The following is a 17477-nucleotide window of genomic DNA, read 5'->3' on the forward strand; positions in this document are numbered from 1 at the left end:
CCATGACAAAAGGAATGAAACATATTGGTGGATATTAGAGAAGGAAAAATATGATTTTTGTGAGATAATAAGCATGGAATTGACACATTTTGATTCTGTTTAGGGGATTAAGTGTTTCAGGAAGTTGTGGCAATCATAGTACATACTGAATAATTGATGAGGACATTATCCTTCCAGGAGAAGACAAAGGCAACCATATGAATTTTAGAGATTATATACAAAAAGGATGATTAATGGATATAACTGTGTGATATTTCTGAATAAGAAGTCAAAACTAATACAATATGATACATTGCTATAATCTGGACCTGTGTACACTGTTGAATAAAGGTATTGACAAAGAGGCATCCTGGCATCTCTCTCAATCTATGGAGAAATTTTAGTTTTACACTTTTAAATATGGTATTCAATAGATTTTTCATGGATATATTTAATCAGTTGAAGAAGTTTTTTATTACTCCTAGTTCTCTGATGGTTTTTACTTTAATTGGATATTGAATATTTTCATATGCTTTCTCTGAAGTTATTGAAATCATGGCTTTTTTCCTTCCTTTTGTTTACAATGTTAGTTACATTGATTGACTTTCTTTGTTTTTATTTACCTAATATTTAATTGACACATCTAATTATAACAACAAACATAGCATGCATCAATTGAGATTTAGAGGAAAACAGCTGACTGCTGACCAGCTCCAAATTCAGCTGGTGAGGAAAGGAGAGAAAGACTGAGGGGAGAGCAGTTCAGCTCCCTGGAACATCAACTGGCGTGTGTCTGGCAGGGGAGAGTGGCAGTGAGCTGCATCAGTCACTTCAGAAGTCAATGAAGAGCTTCTGTTGTTGTATTCTTATCTTACCGATGATGGCAATGAGGCTTGGAAGAGGTAAAATAAGTATTCAGAAGCACAAACAGCCCAAGTTTGAGTCCTGGCTAGGAAGGAGCAGAGCTGTTTCCTTCCAAAAGTTGGCTTTTAACCACCACATGCTGCTCAAATAACCTCACAGTATTATGTAAAGTATACTTTTGCCTCTGGCATTTGGTTTCTCTCAGGTAGTCAGTGGAATGGTCTGCACCAGGTAGCACATGATCCCAAGAAGGGTAATTAGCAATTGGTATTGATCAGGACTTGAGAGTCCTGCATTTTATTATATCTAAATCTACTTCCACTCTCCCTAGAGATGGTTTTTGTGACCTCCTTGATGAACAAAGACCAGGCAGGCTACTGAGACCAACTGATTGAGTCCCCACGTGGATCTGTTGGTATTTTGGTTGCCACTTAGTCCCCTTTTCAGGTGAAATCATTCCAAGCTGCAGATTCAGGAACATATCAACTTTTGAAGGTATAAAGAGGACCTACCCCCAGAATCGTGCTGCATGTATAGTCATTGAAGAGCTTCTTCACTCCCATCTTGGGGGTCCCCTTGAACTGGGTATTCCAGCTAATTAGGTGCCGAGTCCAGGGTAATAGGAAAACACATGTATAGGTTAATGGGTTGAGATATGTGTCACATTGACATAGGCCCTATGTATGATGCAAGGAATGAGGGACTTACTCCAAAAAGCTTGCTATGAGAGCATGAAGGGAATGTCCGAAGATAAAAAAGGACAAATGGTATAGCCCAGGAGTCAGGCAGATGGACAAGAGGCTTACTATACAATAACTCCCTGCAACTTCTAAACTTCCTCCTACAACTCTATAACACGTGCCTCCCTGGGATCACTGAACTGCATCTGGAAATCCTCTGAATCTCCATGGGATGGTCAAGACTAAGTAAGTGGGATAAATAGGAAGAGGCTACCATTTGTGTGAAAGCAATTTCCTTTCCTTAAAAAGCCTGGGATAAAGCTGGCCACTTTACTCAGGCAAGACTTGGAGTTCCAGCTTTGGAGTCCCCATTTTGTGTTCCATTTCTCCATCATATAAGTAAGTAAGAACAAGGAATCACATATGTGGTAGTGTGAAACACACTACACTGTTTGAATTAGAGAAGATGCTTCAACAGTACCAGCTCCTGGCTGCCCTAGATATAGCAGGTCTCCTGGGAATTGAGTAAGATGTTGTCCTGAGAAATGATGGTTGTTCCTGTGGCTCTAACCCTCCTTCTTTGCCACAGGGAGTAAAAAAAAAAAAAAAAAAAAAAATCTCACGATATGCAAGAAGCTTATGAAGTTTGGTCATAAGGGAAAACTATGTTAGAAAACCCAGACAATCCACTCCTAGGAAAAGCAAAGATCAACCTTCTCCTGATCCAGTCACCTCCCACTGCTGCTTCTGGATACTAAGTATGACCATCATGAGGAAACTTCTCCTGTTCTAGCCACTTACCTCTGCTGCTTCTATATACTAAGTAAGTGAGTAGCAGTTTAGCTCAACTTGAAATTCTAAAAGTTGAAGTATAAACAAAGTACAATCAATGAATATAGACTCCACAGCAAAATTGCTAATCATTAAGGAATACAAATAAATTTTTGGTAGACTCTTACTTTGAGATTTAGAAAGTACAATTCAAAAGCACTCATGATAAACTGGAAAATCTGTGTTACAAAATAGAGAGGTTAAGGAAATTAGCAACATGCTGCCGGCCAAGATGGGTAGAACTGCATATGTTTTAATTGAAGGAGAACAGATCATGAGTAACTTGAATCTTATGATATTTTTACTGAATATCTGTAATTCAAAAAGGGGGTTGGTGGTTTCAGAAAGTTTGTCTCTTCCACACGAGGATAAGTCTTTCTAAAAATGAGCATTGCACAGTAGACAAACAGGCATGAAAAGGCAAAAGCACACATAAAGTCATCTCCAGGATTCCCTACTAAAGAATTCTCCTTTGGGAGGGTGATATAGTGGAATAATATCCACATCATTCCAAATTTGAATTTTTAGAGGAGTCATTAGGTTGTTGGGGGCCAAGGAAAAGCTCAGATTAATATTGGGACGTCAAGACTTAATTTATGGGCTGATGTTTCAAAATGCTTCAGGAAAGAATAATTTAAAGATACACAGATCAGCTTCATTTAGATCTCAACAACTGATCACTTAGGCAACCTCTGTGTCCTCACTTAAAAAAAGTGATCAATGTGTAGTCTAGTGAGCCTCACATCTGAACTATACTTCATTGCTGGAATGCAGTTACTGGAGAGTGTGAAGTGTCCCCAGTAACAGTCTGCAGATTGCAATGAGAATTGTTTTGGAAACTTCTCTTCCCATCTCTGGTGCCTCCCCAGGCACTTCCACATGAATGTACCTATATGTTTGTTAACTATTATCCATGGAATCTCTTGATTAATTTTGAAAAAAAAAAAACCCCACTTCTTCATCTTCTTCTTATGTCGGCTTCTGTAGGAGATAAAAACTAGAACTTTTTACTTGCCCTCACTGGTATGTACCCCCAATATCAATGCAAGGATCATCACCTCTGCTGACACTAGGCTCCCAATCTCATTCACTTAACCTTATCCTACATCAGTCACTTCAGCTTCTTCCTTCTGGCTGTCTTGGTGAGACACCCAGGATTTCTCTTTTATACCAGGTACCCTTTAACCCTTTTAATTTTATTTAATATTGTCAAACTGTCCTTCCTCTATAATATGTGCAAAAAAGAGTGTGAGAAGCTATGGGTGCCTATTTCACCAAACTATTTGCATTGAGCATTTGTGTCCTGAAACAGAATTGCCATAGAAATTATGCCGCTGCCATTGTCTTTCTTGATAGAGTCTGGTTCCACAGCAGTGTCATATTTGCAAAACTTTGGTGAGGAGGAAATTCAAGATCATGAATGGTTATTATATTTATGTATAATGGGATCTTCAATTGATACTTTATCAAAGAAAAGTTGGTATATTCCATAGAAATACCCAGATTTCTAATCTAGGTTGTATACATGATAGAAAGGAGACAAAAGATGAGAGAAAAATGAGGCTCAAGGTACAGTGGATTTTGGTGTTTCTCTGTTTACAGTATCATTCCAATTTTTTATTCTCTGATTTCTATGACCAGGTTAAAAGGGGGAGAAGATGGAATGGGGCAGGAAGAAGAACCCCACTAAGCAGCGTGATTACAGTGGCCCCATCATAAGGATGTTGCCCAAATACTCAGTTTTCATGTTGTGGGTATCACTTAGTGTGGGTGGCTGATTTTGGTAAACTACACACTGTTAACCTTTCCCTTGACTTTTTCTAACTCTTTAAAAAATGATAACTAAGCTGTTGAATTGGTTCTCCTATTCTTCTCATTCAGTAATTTATGACTGGATAAAAAATAGGACATATTAGAATACACAGAATTATTTTTGCTAAAGCTAGCCTCTTTAACAAAGAGACCCCTGGACTGCCATGCCTATTACAAATGGCACCATGTTCATGCCCTCTGTGCTGATCTTCATTGGGATCCCTGGTCTAGAAAGTATACAGTGTTGGATTGGGATTCCATTCTGTGCTATGTACGTCATTGCTTTGGTGGGAAATTCTCTGCTATTGATCATCATCATATCTGAACCCAGTCTCCATGAGCCTATGTATATCTTTCTGGCCATGTTGGGAGCCACAGACATTGCACTTAGCACCATCTTTGTCCCCAAGATGCTTGGAACTTTTTGGTTCCACTTGCCAGAGATCTTTTTTGATGTTTGCCTCTTTCAGATGTGGCTCATCCACACATTTCAGGGTATTGAATCAGGAGTCCTGCTGGCTATGGCTCTGGACCGCTATGTAGCAATCTGTTACCCTCTGAGGCATGCTACCATATTCACTCGACAACTAGTCACTCACATTGGAGTTGCAGTGACACTGCGGCCTGCCATTCTGGTCATCCCATGTCTGGTGCTCATAAAGTGTCGTCTGACACTTTATCGAACCAAGTTAATATCCCACACTTACTGTGAACACATGGCCGTCGTGAAGCTTGCTGCTGAAGACGTTTACATTAATAAATTCTATGGTCTCCTTGGGGCTTTTATTGTTGGTGGCCTGGACTTCATGTTGATCGCCCTCTCCTATGTACAAATATTTATCACTGTCTTCCGCCTGCCTCAGAAAGAGGCACGTCTTAAAGCATTTAATACATGTATTCCCCACCTATGTGTCTTCTTCCAATTCTATCTCCTTGCTTTTTTTTCCTTTTTCACTCACAGATCTGGATCTTATATTCCATCATACATACATATCACCCTGTCCAACCTTTACCTACTGGTTCCACCTTTCTTCAATCCTCTTGTCTATGGGGTGAAGACCAAACACATCCGAGAGAAAGTAGTAAAAATGTTCCATTGCAAAGACCAGGTTTGACATTTATGGAAACAGTTCCTCCTACAGATTTCATGGCTCGTTTATTGGTCCTGTGTGATGTGAAAGTCCAGCCAATAGATAGGAATATCATTATGCTTTGTAAATAAACAAACAAACAAAAATCATATAAACAAATACATTATTGTGTTAAAAAAAAAACCCAGCCAATATCAACTTTAAGTTAGAAGGCAGTTAGAAGAAATAAGGGAAATAGAAGATCAGATAAGATACTAAAAAACTCTATGTTGGCTATAAGACAGTCAGAATTCATCACTCTCCTGATTATCTGAGACTGCTCTGAATGGAGTAGATAAATTAGAGATCCTTTTGCAAACTGTAGTGGCACATAATACAATGACTTTTTTGTCCTTAGAACAGCAAGATCAGCCCCCTTTATATGCTATACAAGTCCCAGTACATTCTTTCTCCAGTTCTTCTAAAATCTTTGGTGTTTACTTTATCCCATAAAAATACATCCTTTGAATATCTCTTTGTTAAATATAATCTGAACTTTGAAAGAAATATCTATAAATATCTCCTTCTTCTCAAAGCTTATCCCTATTAAATACTTTGTTTTTAATCAAACTGGTGCTTCACATGACCTAAACTATGTTTGCTCCAACACATCTATGATGAAGGCATATAATATCATGCTACTGTTCATTATTATTAAGTTTTAATTTAATTTATTCATTTGTATAAAGAGGAAATTGATAAAAGCTCTGGTATTTGGTGATTTTTTTTTTTTAAGATTGTGAAGACAAGTTGTAGAGGTACTGTAAATGAGTTATTCTAAACATCAGGAACAATCATTTTCCTGATTCAACCAACGATAACCCTTTGGTCTAAGAAACCTGGACAGAAATTCTGGAGGCTAGGATTCATGATATACTAGTTTTCCAAAGCATCTTTTGCTTTTTAATATAAGCAAAGTAATTGCATTAAGATTTTGTTATGCATGAAGATGCTCATACACTAATGATAATATTTCATAAAGAAGCTGCATTGCGCAAGCCCATCATATATGAGGGCAAGTCGCCAAATATAGGTCAAGACTCTTATAGCAAAAGCAGATTGCAGTATGGTAGGCAAAAAAATCATTGTGGAAGCTGTTACTTGCATGAGTTCTAGAGTCAAAATGAGCTTGGTTCAAAATTTTGTTTTTCCAATTCCTAACTACATGCTTTGGAATACAATTTGTTGTCATAAATTCAGCCGCCTAAACTATCAGCAAGGAAGAACAACATGCATTTCATTGGGAACTGGAGACAGTGGTGGGTAAAACATAATGGATATGCTTATGTAAGGCCCTTCACATGGGGTTTCATAACTGGTAAGCACTCAGGAGATATTACCATGGCCATGATGGTCATCATCATCATCATCCTTTTCTTGTGAAATCCACATCACTACTATTAAAACTTAATAGCTTAAGAGCTTAAACTGAACTGCTGGGCCATGACTTTCCAAATAGTTTCTTAATATCACACTGAAGTTAATTGTAAAAATACAGATTAAAGCTTTATATGCCTCAGTTTGTGTTATGCTTTATTCACCTGTACTTATGTTTGAAGTGCTATTTATAAGTCTATCTATATCTATATTTATCTAGCTGTATGTGCATAGTCAAGTTTGTTAATTTTAAGTGATCTTATTTGTTTCCTTATATTAGTTTGCTTGCATTTTCAGCTTTTCATAGACGTGTGTTAAAATGTTCCATTACAAATGTGCATTAGTCAATTTCTCCTGTTAGAGCTGCTGATTTCTTTGATTTGTGTATTTTTAAGCTATGGATAGTTAGACACTTCCACTTATTGAGCGCATAAAGATCTAAAGTTAAGGGATTTTCCTTGCTGACTGACCTTTTTGTAACCATGAAACCCTCCTATTTCCTTAGAAAGGCATCATGCCTGAAAGTCTCAGGTTTGTTATTTTCTACTAACCTTTAGTTTAGCTCCATAATCTTGTCTTCTACTCTGTAATTCTGCTTTCCCGAATTATTAGGTTTACCTCCTGTGCATTAGTGTTTTCTAATGTCTATCTGCTCATTCTTCCTATCTGTCTCTTTTTCTTTGAATTTTAACTTTTAGTATATTGTATATTTTTGGTAAAATTTCCCATATTTTTGTATTTTAAAAATGTATACTTTTTTTTATCATCCAATCCTCTATTTCCTGGAATGCATTAAACATTGTTACTGGCAAATCTCTGACTGCTATTTACAATAAATACATTTGTGGGTAGGTCTGTCTCTTCAGGTTTTCTCCCTGCTTTTGAACTCATGTTCTTGTCTCTTGCCATGTCTACTAATTTCTTATTGAGTATTTAACATTATTTTGAAAAATTATGGAGGGCAGATGAAGTTATATTTTCCTCCAGTGATAATTCACTTCTTCCTCTGTGATAAGCACCATATAGGATTTTTACATTGATCTAAAGAAAACTCTGAGTTGAAGCTTATTCTATCACTTTATTGACCAGTGACACTTTTGAACTCACTTATGGCTTGATCTGCTCAGGCTTTCAATTGTGAGACGTGGTGTCAAGGAAACAAAGACTGCCCAGAACTCCCTCTTATTTTTCAAATGCTTTCTGCATACTCTTTTGCTCCCCATTCCATGATGTCTGAGAGTTTAGTAAATGTCTCCTCTGAAAACTAACACGTCATCAGTGTCAGGTCTCTGTTCCTCCTTTCTTACCTGGAATGAGATCTTTTAGTTGTTTACTTTTGTCTTTTATGTTCTGCCACAATCCCAACATCTGTTTTCTGACCCTCAGAATTGGCTTTGTGCAGGAAAATCTTCCCTCTTGGCCAGAAATAGTTGATGGCTCTTGGCAAATGTGGCTTCAGAAAGTCAGCTTTGTATGACCTCTGAAATACTCCTTCCTGAAATCTTATTGCTTCAAAATGTCTCTGATGCATTTTTTTTCCATCTCTGTATACCTTCATTACTTGTTTATTAGGTGTACTTTTGTCTCTAATTTTTTTCTTCTTTGTCCTTTTGGAAGGTAGGACAGAATTATAATTTGATTTCATGTACAAAACATTTTCATTTCCCTTAACACATTTGTGATTATGCTTAGAAAACTTTGCCAATCACAAAATTTGTATAGGCGTTTAGTGTATATGAAATGGTGCGTGATGCCTATGTATCAGTTAAAATGCATCAAGGCAACAATTAAAATTATTGCATATCTCAAGATAATTCTCTTTTGATAAATATATATGTTTTAAATTGAAACAATACCATTAATTGTATATAACTCTAAGACTGTAAAATGCTTTTGTTCTCTCCTCTCTCTCTCTCTCTCTCTCTCTCTCAGTAGAGTTAATTAGTGAGTGTATCTTCAGATTTTTATATATTGGAGACTATATGTAGAGTTATTTTAAATAAAAATAGATCATATAATAAATTCTGTTCTGCAGTTTTCCAACTAAATAGCTAATAATGAAGGCAATTCTCCAAATTCTGACTTATGGACTTTTTCACTTTAAAAATGCCTATGGCATTGAATATTCTAGCAGTGCCATAATTCAATTAGCTTTTTCTCTCAATAAACATTTTCTGAAATATATAATGATGTAATAAACATTCATGTGCATTTACTTATATTTTCCTAGCCAAAAGTGATTTTGCACTATGCGTTCAAGAAAGAATTGCAGTGTAAGTATAGATATAGCCTATAGCCTATTTTTATTATTTGCTGCAGTTATGTTCTGTGAAGTCTCTGCACACATTGCAATAATAAATTCTGAACCACAGCATTAAGTTGCTTTTCAGCCTCTGATCACAATTTCAATAAGAAGAAGGAGAAGAAGAAGAAGAAGAAGAAGAAGAAGAAGAAGAAGAAGAAGAAGAAATAATATAATATAATATATTATCTATAATATGTAATAATAATATAATGAGATAATTGCATGGTCCTTCTGTTCAAAGACACATTTTAATATATAGTTCTTACAAATAATAAATTTCATAAAGGATCTCATTGTAGTGAAACACTAGCTGAGATGTGTTTGACATTTCCTTAGCCCTGGGTGATGTGTCTATAGATTCCTTTGGATTTCACCCTCACAATCTGCTACCCATTAAACTTTTCTTTTTCTTTTTTTGCTACCCATTAAATTTATTTAATCCCTCATAATCCCTTGAATTCACAAATTGTTTCACTTTTCTTTTACATAGTTTCATCGAACACCTTAGATGTCACTATAGCACTTGTAGAATCAGCCTCATACACAAATTGCTAAACCTCTGTTCTGTTTTCCGGATGTACAGTATTTTTATCTCCTTAATATTGATCTCACTATCAAAGAAGCTATAACTCACACCTATGGGCAGCTTAACTGCCACACTTATTTACCGGATAAAATAGATCACAGCCTTGTGTTTAAGAGCCTGGACAGCATTTCCATAACCTGATTAGGGGGCTATCTTCAACAGTCCCCTTCATCATACGACCAACAACAATGAAATGAGAAGAATAAGACATTAAATAGATCACAAAAAGGGATACTGACTGAGTCATATAGGAGATGACACCTAAAGGTAGAACTTCACCTTGTCTAAACTCAGCTGGGAACATACGTTAGGCACCTCAATTTTTTTTGTGCTCTGCACATGTCCACTGATGGTGACAATACTGGGATACTGATTTTAAGGTTTCAAATACATTTAAGCAATATGGTGAATTCGCACAGAATCTGTAATAATAAGAATCAACTAAATATATATATATATGTAGATATAAATATGCATATGTAGTTATATATCTGTATACACATACATAATGCATTAATAGCTAATTTCTCATTATGTTATCAATTTAGTTACAATTCTTAAAAATAAAGTATAAATGTGTAAATGCAGAATTTTGACCATAATAGTTTATGAATCACCACTTGATTTTTTTCCTTTTCACTAGTATTCACTTCGGCTCATTTAGCTTTTTGTATCTTGTAGTCAGCACATAGAGGGAAGAGTTTGAAATTTTATAAAAAACTGTAAGAAAACTAATTTTCTTAGAAATATCCTATGAGAGGGCAGCCCAGGTGGCTCAGCGGTTTAGCGCCGCTTTCAGCCCAGGGCCTGATCTGATCCTGGAGACGTGAGATTAGGCCCGCATCAGGCTCCTGCATGCAGCCTGCTTCTCCCTCTGCCTGTGTCTCTGCCTCTCTCTCTCTCTCTCTCTCTCTGTTTCTCTCATGAGTAAATAAATAAAATCTTAAAAAAAAAAAAAAAAGAATTATCCATGGAGAAAAACAAAAGCTCAACTTATGCAAAATTCAAGTTCCCAAACCCATTTTACTGTTGTATAAAATGGGCATAATATTATTGCCCTTGGATAACTCAAATAGTTATTCTTACTTCAAAATCTAACTTATAATATCTATAAATGTTTCCATTTAATGTCAACCTTTATGCATATATAATAGGGATCATTTATATTTTTATCATTAATCAATAGTATAATTGAATGTAAAGCTTCTTCCACATCCTATTTCTCTAATTCTTCTAACAAGGAAAAGAAATAAGACATGTTTTTCCCACTGTAACTAGAACAAGTCAATTACCAATGATTTGCAAGAAGCATCTTTACAAAATGAGCTACAGAGGAAATGACTGATGGGAGAGCCAGGCACTCTGCCATAAAGAAGTACCACCACAGAGAGCCCAACAGAAAGGAGCCATCAAGGTAAAGTCATCTGACAAGGGCAGAGCTGTTTAGGCAGGCAGACTGTAGGGATGCATGGGTTTATACAGTAACAGTTTGAAAGGAAGAATAACAAACATCAACTTGATGGCTTCTAATTTAAAAAAATCGTATTGGGGCACCTCAGTGGCTCAGTAGGTTAAGTGTCTGCCTCAGCTCAGGATAGGATCTCAGGGTCCTGGGATCCAGTCTTACATCCTGACCCTATGCTTAGCAGGGAGTCTGCATGACTCCCTCCCTCTGCCTCCTCACCCCCACTCATGTGGTCTCTCTCTCTCTCTCTCAAATAATTAAATAAAATATAAAAAAATCAACTTAAATTTCTAATAAAACACTAAAAGACAAAGATAACCAAACAAACATTGTTTTTCAAATTGAATTCTCCCATTTGTTAGAATATTGATGATGGAACTTCATATACCTGAAGATACATGTGCAACAATTTGCTTCCTCCTATCTCTAGAGTTTAACTGTAATTAATCACTGCTGGTAACTACTGCCATAGGCATTGCTAGTACATAGCTCTGAGTAAGTGATAATATTCAAAGAAATAAAATAAATATTGAGACTGATACTATGTGTTGTGTTTTTTTTAAAATTTCCTCTTTTTTCTATTTGGAGAAGTCAGTATTTTTTAAAGGTGAGAACCAAAAAATATGTATCTGGATTTTATGATTGAATTGAAATTCTTAATTTTATCTATGAAGAGGATAAAAGATGGAAGCGAAATATACACTGAAAAAATTCTCAAAAGCACAACCCCATGCCCAGCTGAGCTACTGATATTTTACAGTCTGTACCTCTGCATCCTCCCTTCAAAATAAAGAAGTTGATCAAACTCTCTTTTAAAATGTCACATAGCCACTAGAAACTACAAATACCCACCATTTACTTCGACGTGGATGGAACTAGAGGGTATTATGCTGAGTGAAATAAGTCAATCGGAGAAGGACAAACATTATATGGTCTCATTCATTTGGGGAATATAAAAAATAGTGAAAGGGAATAAAGGGGAAAGGAGAAAAAATGAGTGGGAAATATCAGGGAGGGAGACAGAACATGAGAGACTACGAACTCTGGGAAACTCAATTTATAAAAAATAAATAAATAAAATAAAATGTCACATATGGAGACATCAAGATTATAGTCAATTGACAAATCTCGTGAGTACCAAAATCTATGTAGATTTGGGGGTGCACAGTAGAATATGTAGGAGTGTGATAACTAACTCCATCACTGTTCACCAAATCTTTTGCACTAAACTATGTAATCTAACCTACCAGTCCTGCATTCTGTTAGGTCAGACAGAATGGGTTTTCCAGATGCTTTTGTTTAATTATAAGCAGAAGAGGTGTGAATGACCGTGTGAGGGTCAGGAAAGGCCACCCTCAAAGTGTGACATAAGGTCATAAAGACTATTTTGAACTAACAGCTTCTGCAGAAAGACTGACTCTGTCTCCAGAATTCAATAAAAACATCTCCCCTGTGAAAGGTCCCCTCTTTCCACCGAAAGGAAAAGAGACATCCTTATCATCAGAGGTAGGAAATGCAGGGCCAAAGTAGCCTATATAAATAAGCCTTGTAAAAAAAAGAAAAAGAAAAAGCTAAACCTGAATAAACTTTGTAAATATTACTAATAAATTACTCCAGCCTGGATTCTACTCAAATTTAGAATTCCTTACTAATTGAAGCTGGTAAGCATAAGATTTATTTGTCTTGTCAATTCCTCACAGCTTTGTATTTCTTTGTCTAAAATCCATAAAACTTTCATGCCAAGGCACCTGGAAGGCTCTGTTGGTTAAGTGTTCACTGTTGGTATCAGCTCAGGTCATGCATGACCTTTCAAACAGGATGGAGCCCCACAGGGGGGCTCTGGTGCACAGCCAGGGATCAGCTTCAGAATCTCTCTCCTTTTCTTCTCTCTCTCTTTCTCTCTCTCTCTCTCTCAGATAAATAAATAAATAAATAAATAAATAAATAAATAAATAAAATCTTAAAAACAATAACAGCTTCATGCCTTGGCCATTTCTTTAGGTCTTTACCACTGTGCCTCTGTGTGCATTTAATTTAATTATGTTCTTTTTTCTCCTGTTAATCTTTCTCATGCCAACTTAATGCTTAGACCAGTTTAGGAGAATCTTGAAGAATAGAGTAAAATTTTCCTTCTCAACAACCTCAACAGACTCAACTTGTGACACCTGATGCTAATAAGTAAAGGCTACTTGTCTCATAAATATACAGATATACCAGTTACATGGAAAAGTAAAATCATACTGTAAATTAGAATTCAAAAACATGGATAGGACTGCAAACTTAGTAATTACCCAAGCAAGTGCTCATTAACACACTATGGAATATAATTCACTGCAGTTAACATTATACTTAACTTTAAAATTAGGAAATGAGATCAGCAACACATGCTCTGCTTATTTCTCTGGCTTTGCCAAACTGTATTAGAAAATGATGATCATATGGCTTTAATCTGTTAAATATTACATAAAAATGTATTACTTCTGCTACAAATTGTCATTAGTCATTCCTCTTAAAAATACTACCTTCCCATCGTAAGGACACGGGGACCTTTAGTACTCAGTTTTGTTTGGTGAACCATCTCTGGAACCTGCTGCGTATTTGTTGGGTTTTGACACTGTAGATGATGGGGTTCATCAAGGGTGGGAAAAGGATATAGATGTTGCCCATGAGGACGTGGACCACAGGAGACAGATGCTTTCCAAAGCGGTGCACCATGGTCAGACCAATGATTGGGATATAGAAAACTAGCACTGCACAGATGTGGGAGACACAGGTCTGCAAGGACTTGAAGCGCTCCTCCCGGGATGCAATAGTCAAAACTGAGTGCAGGATCAAGACGTAGGAGATGAGAATGAGCACTGAATCCAACAACAGTGTGCAGATCACCAGGGCTAAGGCATAGAAGCTGTTGAAGCGAATGTCAGAGCAGGCCAGCCGAAGTAGGTCCTGGTGCAGGCAGAAAGAGTGGGAGAGGATATGAGGACGGCAGTAATGGAAGAACTTTAGGCGGACAATGGGAGCAGTGATGAACAGGAAACTCCTCCCTACGATGGCCATGCCCATGTTGATGATTCTGGTATTGGTGAGGATGGATGTATACCTCAGAGGATTGCAGATGGCAGTAAAGCGATCAAAGGCCATGGCAAGAAGGACTCCAGACTCCATGCATGACAGACCATGAACAAAGAAGGTTTGAGCAATGCAGGCATCCAGACTTATCTCCTGGCTGAGCCCCCACAGGATGCCCAGCACCGTGTGCACTGTGGACAGCCCCATGCAGAGGTCAGTGAGGGCCAGCATGGCCAGGAAGTAGAACATGGGCTGGTGCAGGCTCGGCTCAGTCCGGATCACATGCAGCACCAGGCAGTTCCCAGACAGTACCATAGCATAGATACAGGAGAAAGGGATGGACAGCCAGGGATATTCTTGCTCCAGTCCAGGGAATCCCGTAAGTAGAAAGGTGAAGTTACTGACTTTGGAATCAGATTGAACAGACATGGATCTATAAAGACAGAAACCTCTCAGGAAAACAATATAGTTAACTGTTCATTTAGAATCCTGTGTTTCCCATTGTCTTAGTAGAAATTTTGAAGTGACTGCTCTGAAAGAATGACTGGATTTAGCACCATGGCTCATTACATAATAGACCAAGGCTTGTATTTTTTCGGGAACTGCTATTTGCTATGAAACTGGTTTTATGCCTGCATGTGAAACCTCTTTGTTATTAGGTCTACATCAAAGGTTTCTGTGTTCATATCTACAATCTCACTGTCACTTCCTAATTCAATGCTTCATACTATAAATAACAGGGAAAAAATGTGATTTCTGGCTTGTGAAAGTATAATAGTGAAGTTTACGTATACCTAGTAGAGAAAGAAAACACATTTGAATCCTTGCCCCTAAAACATGGTAATTTGAATTGCTAATCACTGCCATGGAGTGGAAGATTAACCTGCTTCTTCCAAAAGACACTCAGTCACTTGTAGAATTCATCTCTCAGCCATTGTTGTCCATTCTGATATGTCCATTTCATGGAACTTCATAAAGACCTCATCAGTGGAAATGGTCTCACCAATCTTGCAATGAACTGTTTCTTCTCTCTTTTGCCCCAGCGGCATCAATGTTCTAGGACTAGCATGATTTATGCAGGTGTGAGAGTCACTGGAGTAAACCCCGAATCCTGGGAGGTGCTGAGTGAGTGATGCAACATATAGTGGCTGTGTTCCTTTGGGAGAATGAGGGCAAACACAGGGTTAGTGTCTGCACACTACACTCTCCATTCTATCAAATTCTGAATATCTTACAATTGCAATTTTTAAAATATAATTCCTTTACCCAGGGAGATTTGGAAATGAACTTTGGACTTACAGATTAAGAAATATCTTGTAAAAAAAAAAGAAAGAAAGAAGAAAGAAGAAGAAAGAAGAAAGAAGAAAGAAAAGAAAGAAAGAAAGAAAGAAAGAAAGAAAGAAAGAAAGAAAGAAAGATCTTTTAGCTTCCTTCCCCCTTAACTGGTCTATACATGTTTTGTTTTGTTTGTTTTGTTTGAAGGGCAGCAGTAATAGCTTATGTAAAACAGGCCCTTGTCATTAACATAAAATTTGATTTTATTTTTCTCCATTTGAGTTATAAATTTTTATTCTCTTTTAGAACCCTGGCTTCAGTCTCAAGGAATCACCTGCTGGCAAAGAAAGCCTTATGAATCATAATAGTTTTGTATAAGGCTGATAATCCTTATAAGCTGCTTGAAATCTGAGTCTCTATTCTCAAAACAACAATATTACTATGCATTTCTTTTTGGCATTTAATGAGGACTAGGAATCTTAGCATTATTTAATTCTCAGAATTAGAAATTTGAATCAGAATTATTGAAGGATGATATCTTTTCTCTCTAATAGGCAGTAGACCATACAGATAAAGAATGTGCTTATAGAGCCTGACTTTCTGGTTGGTAAACCCTTCCCCAACACCTGAGTACACTGTCCTTGGGCAACATACTTAACTTTAAAACAGTGTTCTCATCTAAGGTGGAATAATATTATTATTTCATAATTGTCCTGACAATTTATTTAGATGAATTTATAAACCATTTGGATTGTGAAAGACAAAGAAAACACTTAAAGGAAATTGTTATTTTTTCCATGGTAGAGAAAAAGAAACTAAGTTTAGGGTGGCATTCTTTAAGAAGTTATCCATGAACCACCAGGGACTATTGAGTACTTGGAATGTGGCAAGTCCCAATTGAGATGTTATGTAAGTACAAAATACATACTAGGTCAAAGACTTAGAGTGGAAAGGATGATTTAAACTGTCTCCCCATATGGTCTCATTCATTTGGGGAATATAAAAAATAGTGAAAGGGAATGAAGGGGAAGGGAGAAATAATGAGTGGGAAATATCAGAAAGGGATACAGAACATGAGAGATTCTTAACTCTGGGAAATGAACTAGGGGTGGTGGAAGGGGAGGTGGGTGGGGGGTGGGGGTGACTGGGTGACGGGCACTGAGGGGGGCACTTGATGGGATGAGCACTGGGTGTTATGCTATATGTTGGCAAATTGAACACCAATAAAAAATAAATTTATTAAAAAAATAAACTGTCTCCCCAAAATGTTTATATTGACCACGTGTTGACATAGTATTTTAGATGTAGTAGGTTAAAGAAAACATTAAAACTTGTTTCTCATTCAATTTTACTTCGAATACCTAAAGCTGCATAAGTGGTTCACATTGGATTGCTCTGGGATGACACTTGGTTAGCGATAAGTACTAGAAACTTTCCCAGGATCACTTAGCTATGTTGTTTAACATTGTTCCAAAAACTTTTATGAGTCTTTTGGACCTAACTGTAGAATATTTCTACCTTAGAAAAGAACTTCAAGTATGTTGAGAATGTTCAAGTCATTCATCCGGATCATTTCCAGTGTGTTGAAAACTCTAGTTCAGGAACTCTACACTAAGGAAACTCACTGTGGAGAGACTTTAATGGTGTGGTTTCCTTTAATGTTGTGGTATAAACACTTTATAAATATAAATATGTTATAAATACTTAGAAATACTGGATGAGTTTGAACAAAACCTTTTTCAATTACCAGAAGTCAAGATTTAAAAGGTAAATGAAAATGACAAGGATATGTGCCAAAAATTACATTGTTTGCTTAGGTCAACTGATATTGACAATCCAAGACCTGTGAATGATATTCACAACACAGGACTTGTGTCCCCACACTCATTTAGGAATAGAGGAAAGATGGTTAAATTTGAACTGAGTTCCCATGTAAAACCAGAGAAAGAAGGAAATCCTCTCCTTAGTAATAATAATAATGAACTTTGAGTACCTTAATGCTGTGAAATTAGTCAAAGAGAGAAAGATAACGTATGCTATCTTTTATATGTAAGTGGAATCTTAAAACAGCTGAACCCCGTACGATATCACGTATATGGAATCT

At 36.8% G+C, this 17477-nt stretch overlaps 2 protein-coding genes across 2 annotated transcripts; one reads left to right on the top strand and one right to left on the bottom strand.

Annotated features, from left to right (window-relative positions):
• Nucleotides 1–4330: 4330 nt before the first annotated feature.
• On the top strand, nt 4331–5281 carry LOC144295393 (olfactory receptor 52A5-like). The gene has a single exon (XM_077867783.1). The coding sequence runs from the start codon at nt 4331–4333 to the stop codon at nt 5279–5281; it is 951 nt and encodes a 316-aa protein (XP_077723909.1).
• Nucleotides 5282–13585: 8304 nt separating this feature from the next.
• On the bottom strand, nt 13586–14527 carry LOC144295394 (olfactory receptor 51V1-like). Its single transcript, XM_077867784.1, has one exon. It carries the CDS (start codon nt 14525–14527, stop codon nt 13586–13588), a length of 942 nt encoding a protein of 313 aa, XP_077723910.1.
• Between the last annotated feature and the right edge of the window lie 2950 nt (nt 14528–17477).

Source organism: Canis aureus, chromosome 23 (assembly GCF_053574225.1).
Source record: "Canis aureus isolate CA01 chromosome 23, VMU_Caureus_v.1.0, whole genome shotgun sequence".
NCBI lineage: Eukaryota > Metazoa > Chordata > Mammalia > Carnivora > Canidae > Canis > Canis aureus.